This window comes from Castanea sativa, chromosome 3, assembly GCF_040712315.1.
Source record: "Castanea sativa cultivar Marrone di Chiusa Pesio chromosome 3, ASM4071231v1".
In the NCBI taxonomy this organism is placed as follows: Eukaryota; Viridiplantae; Streptophyta; class Magnoliopsida; order Fagales; family Fagaceae; genus Castanea; species Castanea sativa.
In genome coordinates this window covers 55,938,360-55,946,470 of record NC_134015.1, presented here as the reverse complement: position 1 = coordinate 55,946,470, position 8,111 = coordinate 55,938,360, and the positions used below count along the sequence as shown (strand labels likewise).

The window sequence follows — 8,111 nt, the reverse complement described above, 5'->3', positions numbered from 1 at the left end:
AATTTTTGTTTTCTATTTTCAAGTTTTTGTTTTCTATTTTCAAAAACTTGTTTTTTGAAATATAAAAAAAAAAAACAATTTTCTTGTATTTTTGAAATAAAAAACATGTTTGGTTAGTTGAAATTTAAAAAATAGTTTTTTGAAAAAAAAATAAAAAATACTAAAAGATGTTGTTATTAAGATTTAAACTTTAATGCTAACTCATTAAATGAGATAGATTCATTAAATTAAATGCGTATTTTCATTAACTTTTGAAAATTAGAAACTGAAAACAATCTTTCGCATATTTTTAGTTTCCTTCATAAATTGAGATTTGAAAACAGTTTTTGTTTTCTATTCATTTTAGGTTGCCAAATAAGTTTATTAGTTTCAGAAATAGAAATTTATTTTTGAAAACAGAAAATAAGGAGAAAAAAAAGTGATCAAACATACCCTTATTGTCTTATTTTAGATGCAAAAATTACTACTAATTAATATGAACGTCGCAGATTTTCTTTTACAAAGTCTATACACAAAAAAATTGAAAAAACTTTTTACACTTATTGATGTGGTGGATTGACAATGGGAAGTAAAAAAATGATGTTAGTAATGGATTTAGATAAGAACTAGTAAAAATTTGTCAACTCAACCTGTGAAAAATGTTGTGAATTTTTTTGTGTATTGTTTTTTTTTTTTTAATTATTTGAGAAGTGCTATATTCACAGTATTTTCATAACAAATCCTAGGTGTTAAGTTGTTGCTGATTCTAATTTGAATTCATCATTGAAATTGAGTAACATCACTGTTAGTTTTAAAAAAAACTTTTTACACTTACTGATGTGGTGGATTGACAATGGTAAGTAAAAAAATGATGTTAGTAATGGATTTAGATAAGAACTAGTAAAAATTTGTCAACTCAACCTGTGAAAAATGTTGTGAATTTTTTTGTGTATTGTTTTTTTTATATTAATTATTTGAGAAGTGCTATATTCACAATATTTTCACAACAAATCTTAGGTGTTAAGTTGTTGCTGATTCTAATTTGAATTCATCATTGAAATTAAGAAACATCACTGTTAATTTCTTCAAAATCTTCTCTCCTCCCCCGTTATGTGTTTTAAATACTTAGTATTCTCAAAAAATAAATAAATAAAAGTAACATGAATGATGAAAGAGAAACCCAAACAAATGTAATTGTGTAACCCAGGCGAAAGTGGCCCCTGCCACTATTTAGCAAAATAATTAACAACTTACCACTGTTCTGGACATATGTAAGAATCTACCACTTTTTTGAAACTCGAATTTGCCGTGAAACTCGTTCTAAAATATTGAATTCTTTGAAAAAATATACTCTGAAGATTTTTTAAAATTTTTTATGATGCTTGAGTTTATAGAACTTTGAGTACAACAAAAAAAATTTCAAAATTTTTTCATGATGCTTGAGTTCCATAAAATCGATTACTATCAAAAACTCGATTTTGCCAAATTCAAATACCCAAAAAGTAGCGGTAGATTGCAACATAACTTAAAAAAGTAAAAAAAGCTATAGGGCTATTTTCACCGTTTATCATTTACAAACCTCAATCTATTCGTAAAACCCTAAACCCTCTCTGTCTGTGACACTGTCTCCGAGTCTCAGTTCTGTAACCATGGGTTTCTTCGACCTGAATATACCGTACCTCGATTCTTCACAATCCAACAAAACCACGCGCACAAAGCTCGTAGTCAAAGCCATGGAGCTAGGCTACACTGGGATCGCTTACAACCGTACGATCAAAGGCGTGATGTCCGATCACGACCGTTGCTCCATCTCTCCCCTCACTCTCTCCTCTCTCCTCAACCTCGTACCTTCTCTCTCTCTCTCCGTCAACCTCCACCGCGACCTCCTCGGCGTCCCACGCGCCACCCCTTTCCGCCAGTACACGCGCCTCACCATTGTCGCCGAAAACCACTCCCAGAGCCTAGCTCTCAACTCCGGTAACCCTGTTTTGAAAACCTACGACTTGGTCGCTGTCAAGCCCTTGGACCAGACCGTGTTCGATGATGCTTGTGATAAATCCGAGGCGAGTGAGTTCGTGGTTTCCCTAAAGTTTTGATCTTTGTGTTTTGTTTTGAGGTTTGGTTTTTAATGTTTGTGTTGTTTTTTTAGGTAGATATAATTGCGATTGATTTTTCGGAGAGGTTGCCTTTTCGATTGAAGCAGGCTAAGGTTAAAGCTGCCATTGAGGTTTGTTTGTTTGTTTGTTCTTCAATGATTTGAATTTTTGTTTTCTCTGTTTATTGGTTTTGTTCATAAGAAATTTTTTGTGGGCTTTTTGGGTTTCCAGCGTGGAGTTTATTTTGAGATCACGTATTCGAATCTTATCGCGGATGTACAAACAAGGAGGCAAATGATATCCAATGCTAAGGTGAGAATTGCTAAATTTCTCTGTTGATAATTTGGTGGGACATTTTGTTTGGGCTTGAATGTGGGGTTGGTTCCTAATGTTTAGTGCATGACCGAGTTTAGTCTCTGAAGTTCAAAGCTTTAAACTTCAGTCCCGATACTAAAAACTCACATGTCATCACTATGTAGGGGCCAAAAGTGATCACTTTAAGCTTATTAGAGGCTAAAATTGATCACTTTAAGTTTATTGGGACTAAAATCGATTACTTTAAGTTTTGTAAGTGCTAAAAGTGATTACTTTAAGTTTTGTAGGGACTAAAAGCAATCACTTTAAGTATGTTAGGGACTTGAAGCAATCACTTTAAGTATGTTAGCGATTTGAAGCAATCACTTTAAGTCTTTAAGTTTGTTAGGACTAGAAACGATCACCGTAAACTTTAAGAACTAAAATCAATCATAAGTTGAAGTTTAAGGACAATGGTGTATTTTTGCCTTTTGTATATCTCATTGTTATTTGATGCATAATAACTTTTTCATCATTGAAGAGGAAATAAGAGAGAGAGAGAGAGAGAGAATTGCCATACATTGAAATTCATTTTGTATGTCTCCTTCTTACGACAATACTTGATTTCTGCAAAGGACCACCCCATACGTTCTTCCTAAATTTTGTGTTTCATATTTGATCGCCTTTGAGGAAACTTGATGGCCCCTCACATTGTTATGGCACTCATTTTCCATTGTGGGAACATAGAAATCCTAATTGCTTTCTTCACTCTTTGCAAGTAGACCTTGTTTTCATCTCTTTCAATAATAAGAGAGGTCTTATATTAGTTTAGTTTTGTATTTCCAGAATTTTTTCTGTTAGTTTTCATATTTATTTTACATGAAAATGTTAGTAAGCATCTGTCTCAAAAAAGAGAAGGGTTTTTTTTGGGGAAAGGGTGGGGTGTAATTAAATGGATATAAGGTTGAAACAATACTTTCTTGATATATTTGTTATTGAACTAGTTTGGCATGTTTCTGATTAGGGGCCATAGTGTGTGTTTTACGATAAAATTTGAGTTAGTTATATGTGGGTGCACAGTAGCTTTGAATAAAAACATTATAGTTGAACACATATAGACAAATTCACAGCTAGGCACGATATGTTATATTATAAAGAGTGTGATTTGCGAAGCGCAAAGAAATATTTTTTTGCAAAGAAACATACAATTCTTGCTGAGATTTAGAATAGTAATAGCATGAGGCTGAAGGTCCTCAAATATAAATTCATTTCTATAAGTCCGTGTCGTGCAAAGGGTGGCTACACAAGTGTTTTTGATTTGGATAATGTCTTATTTGGCCCTAGAAATTTTGTTTAATTAGCTGGTGATCCAAGAGCAGATCAAAGGACTTTCAAGGAACTCAAGCTATTCTTTTTGATATCAATAAAACTTATTGATTTCAAATACAGATATTGAGAGATCTATTCCGGACCTCAAGCTATTCTTTTTTAGAACTTTATTGGATTGGTTGTTTGCTTTGCAAAAACAATCATTCCCCACTTTTATTGATTTCCTAGATTCTTGCAATTTCTGTATTTGATTTGTTGACCCCTTGTACACTCCCTATGTACTAGGGTATTCCTTTTTTATATCAATAAAACTTATTACTTAAAAAAAAAAAGGTACTTTCAAGGAACTCAGCAGGCAGAGTGAAATCTGAGCCGAACCATGCTGCCCTGGCCACTTCACAGCCAAGGAAAAGATGATCAATGAACTCTTCATCTTTCAAGCATATGGATATAACTATATACCTCTTTGCCAATTCACGTAACTGGAAGGCTATTAATTAAAACTTATAGTTTCCTAATGAAAATAATTAATTTGAAGGGAAGTTTGAGTTTCCAGAGCAAGTGCCAAATACAGTTACGTGCTCCATTCATAAGCTGGTTTGTAGCAGCAGATGAATTACAGCTGTTATGACATTGCCAATGTGCTTTCTTCACTTGAAAAGATCCTGACTTGGAGTGCGGCCCAAATTAATCTATCAGGATTTCCAATTTTAGAAATGGTTTAACTAAGAATCTTTTTAGCCACCGCCTGACCTGAGGTGCATTAAACCTCCTGATCAAAGCTGAATTACACCTGGCCAAATATTGGTCTATCAGATTGCTTGCTCTTGAAATATTGATTGGGTCAGATCTAGTAGCTTGTGGCTTCAACTTTGGCCAATAATGGTTATTTGGAATAGGTTTCTCATATCCAATTTTTCATATCGCATCTAGTTCCTAAATGACAGAATTCTCCTCCATGCCCACAAGGCATTATAAAGCAGCTTGCAATTGAAGGGAGAAGAGTGTTTTATATATTTTTGTGCCAAGATATAGCAAGCAGAGAGGGTAGGATTTTGAACCACGGGACAGATCTAGTAGCTTAAGGCTTTGTCTCTCCTGTTATATGCAGTTAAGACATGTCTGGTATTTTAGTAGACTTTTATGTTTTGTAGTAAATGATGCAATAGCTTCCAAAGTCAATACCTTGTAAATTAATCATGTTGGAAAATTCTTCATGATTTAATGGTTCCAAGACCTGTGGATGAATTTCTAACATCTAAATGTACCTTTTTCTTATAAACATTATGTGTTGATTTATTCTTGTATCTAAGTTATTTATGGATCTGCCAATTAATTAAGTTGGACTACTGGTCATATTTTCAGATGCTGGTGGATTGGACTCGAGGAAAAAATCTCATTTTCTCAAGTGCTGCCCCTTCTGTAAATGAACTTAGAGGGCCGTATGATGTTGCAAATTTGTCATCATTGCTTGGGCTCTCTATGGAACGAGCTAAAGCAGCTATTTCCAAAAATTGTAGGTATGAACACTTTTTGAAACCTCACAGCATCCAGTGACTCTTGGATGATGTTTATAAATGTCAGAAAATCTTTTCACCAATGTTTGCAGGACTCTTATAGCCAATGCTTTAAGGAAAAAACAATTTTTCAAGGATGCAATCAGAGTTGAAGCAATACCTTCAGGTGTACAATTAGATTTCAACAAACCTTTGGATAGCGAATGGTTTAAATGGGATCCCATCTCTAGCGGTGAAGGTGATTTGCTATTAGAGGACATGGTGAAGTCTTTTTCTGCCTCCAGTAAAGTATCAAAAACCGTTAAAGCCATTGATTTTGCTTCAGTTATTGACAGCATGCCATCACATGGTTTTCAAGTGAAGCCTTTGATATCTCAAACTGAGGCTGTACCCCAACCTCCAGATAATGGAAAAATCTCTTTGTCTGCTCCTGAAATAGTTGATGTACCTGCCACAGGTTGTGGACTACCTGAACAGCTTGGCAGTCTTGATCTTTCAAAATCAGATCAAAATTTAGCGTATGATACTCCATTAATATATCAAGCCTCTGGCTGTGAAAATTCTCAAAACTTATACCCACCAGGTGATACTGCAGAAGCTTTGACAAACTCTGAGGAAGTTAAAACTCCTACAACCTCCAACAAAGTAGAAAAGCATAATTCAAATGGGTCAGATGTTAATCTTCCCTTGGATGTAGCAGAAAAGCATGATTTGAAATTACAAAAATGTTTCTCTAGTTGTGAATCACAGATTGCTCTACCAAATGAAAATGTAATATTTCATGTATTGACTCGTGACTTGGAGTTAGATGTTCCTTGTAATGTTGATGCTAAACGAGAAACTTTGACACTGTCCGAGGATATTGGTCTTCCTGCTACTACAAATGAAGAGCCCAAGAGTACAAAAAGTTTGGATGAAGTATTAGGTATTTCAATGGAGGTAGATATGACAAATCAGGAAAATACATGTTTGGCCTTAAATGATCTGCCTTTGCCAGAGCATTTTTCGGAGGGAGAACAATTTAGGGAGCCAGGGAATGACGTGGCTATACTTGCTGATCCCATTCCAATTCCAGAGTCTCAAATTGAGATGACAATTGTAGATGATTCCTCAGTTGCAAATCATGTGTCAACAGAGGTCACAATGGAAGAGCAAACACATGGAGAAGCGGATACCAGTGTTCATGATCCAATTAGCAGTCAATCTATATCAGGTAACACTTTTAATTAGCGTTTAGTATTGACCACATACCACCCATATTTATACTTAGTTTTGCATTATGGTAATTTTATGAATAGAAAACATATTTAAACGATGCTGTTCTTAGATTTAATCCATTCTGAACTATTTTCTTTCATTCTTTTTCTTTTAAACAAAACTCTAGAGGCATCTAGTCTTTGGGAGATTTACTAATCTGCTAGCGTAGCCATGGACAGTGATGATATTGTGCACTAGTATGTATATTGTGCACTAGTATGTAAAACTTTCTTGTATATTGTGACAGCTGTGAATTTTGGCGTTAACTTTTTGAAAGAATTTTACTGAAGACTGTCATGGGCCATCATTGCTGTTCTTAGATTTATTTCATTCTGCCTTATAATTAAACTTTTAATTCTACCAACTTTGAAGCTTGTATTAGGCTTTTTAAGTAACAGGTAGTAGATCCGTTTTTTAAGAATGAGACCTGTGTGCACAGCTTCAATTTGGCATGAATTGAGCTTGTATTGTAAGCTGTACTGGTTTTTGTTTCTTTAGGTTTTTCAGGTCTTTTAATTTAATTATTTTTTTGCTCGTAGGATGTCATTGCCAAGAGGCTTATAGCTTAGTGGCATTGCCTAGTCTCCTTTGTAAGGAGAATCAGGATTTGAATATCCACTTCCCCCACTTGTTGTAATAATTGAATTATCAAATTTTTTTTAGATTGTCATGGTCCTTGTTTGACTGAGTCTCATTATTGGGGTGGTTTCTTGATGCTTGTATAAAATGCATAATCTAGCTCTCTTTTGGTTTTTTTTTTTTTTGGTTTTGGGGTGGTGGGGAGAGCGGAAGGGTTTGTAAATCTAGCCATATCAATAATTAATTTACTGATGAACTCTTACTGAGTGCAGGAAAATCAAGACCAAAACCGAGAATATCTCACCAAGCAGCTTTATTTCCTTTCAAGCGTTTGTTGACTCCTGTAACTTTCAAGAAAAGAACTAAGAGAATGAAAAGCAGGGCTCAGATGCCATAACTGTGCAATGTTTTTTTTTTTTCTCTAGTTATAATTGTTGATCGGCAGGCATATGTAAAATAGTTGAGTGTTGTTTGGTACCAACGTTTTCTAGCCATCATTGTTAACCATTCATGCTAATGTTGGTAAATTTTGTCAACAACCTTTTATCGATATCCAATTTTTGATACTGGAAACAGTTTTGGGCATCATTTCATTAGAAAGCAGATGAAAGTAGTGAAATTTCTCCAAAATCTGCCATTGTTCTGGATTCGGTCAAGACTCAAAGTTGGTTTGTGTATCACTCTGCACTCTATCGTTAGTTGGGCTGTTAACTTGAATGAAAAGCATGTCACGTGTGACTCACATGACCTCTACACATGTGACACCACATGAAAAGACCAAATTACTTGGAATGCCACGTAACTTGTTTAGTTAATTCTCCTAAAAAAGAAGAAATTTTACAATGATCTATGCTGCTGCTTCTTCTTCTTCTTTTAAAATTTAAATGGCATAAGAAGCATGTGTGGGAGTCTTGGCAGTTTTTTTTTATTCATTTTAAATGTCATTTGGGAAATACCTGGGCTTGCAGTTTCAATACACTTTGAAGCAATGTTTTTTCTGTTGCACTTTGTGACTTAATTTTGGGACAAAATTTATATACAGTACCTTAAGTATTGTTCT

At 34.4% G+C, this 8,111-nt stretch overlaps 1 protein-coding gene across 2 annotated transcripts; it reads left to right on the top strand.

The window, feature by feature from the left end:
* Nucleotides 1-1,564: 1,564 nt before the first annotated feature.
* On the top strand, nucleotides 1,565-7,587 carry LOC142627250 (protein GAMETOPHYTE DEFECTIVE 1). Of its 2 annotated transcripts, none has more exons than XM_075801066.1 (6): nucleotides 1,565-2,042; nucleotides 2,129-2,206; nucleotides 2,307-2,387; nucleotides 5,064-5,218; nucleotides 5,308-6,428; nucleotides 7,324-7,587. In XM_075801066.1, the coding sequence occupies exons 1-6, from the start codon at nucleotides 1,629-1,631 to the stop codon at nucleotides 7,446-7,448; spliced, it is 1,974 nt and encodes a 657-aa protein (XP_075657181.1). In that variant the 5' UTR covers nucleotides 1,565-1,628; the 3' UTR covers nucleotides 7,449-7,587. The 2 variants fall into 2 exon arrangements, with proteins under 2 accessions (XP_075657181.1, XP_075657182.1); XM_075801067.1 differs by having other exon boundaries at nucleotides 1,565-2,046; nucleotides 2,133-2,206.
* Nucleotides 7,588-8,111: the final 524 nt, after the last annotated feature.

Excerpts from the sequence above, each read along its gene's own strand:
- LOC142627250 (XM_075801066.1), top strand. The coding sequence starts at position 1,629 with ATGGGTTTCTTCGACCTGAATATACCGTACCTCGATTCTTCACAATCC. Across the intron at positions 2,207-2,306 it reads AGGTTAAAGCTGCCATTGAG|CGTGGAGTTTATTTTGAGAT; the intron begins GTTTGTTTGTTT and ends TTGGGTTTCCAG. Across the intron at positions 6,429-7,323 it reads TAGCAGTCAATCTATATCAG|GAAAATCAAGACCAAAACCG; the intron begins GTAACACTTTTA and ends TACTGAGTGCAG.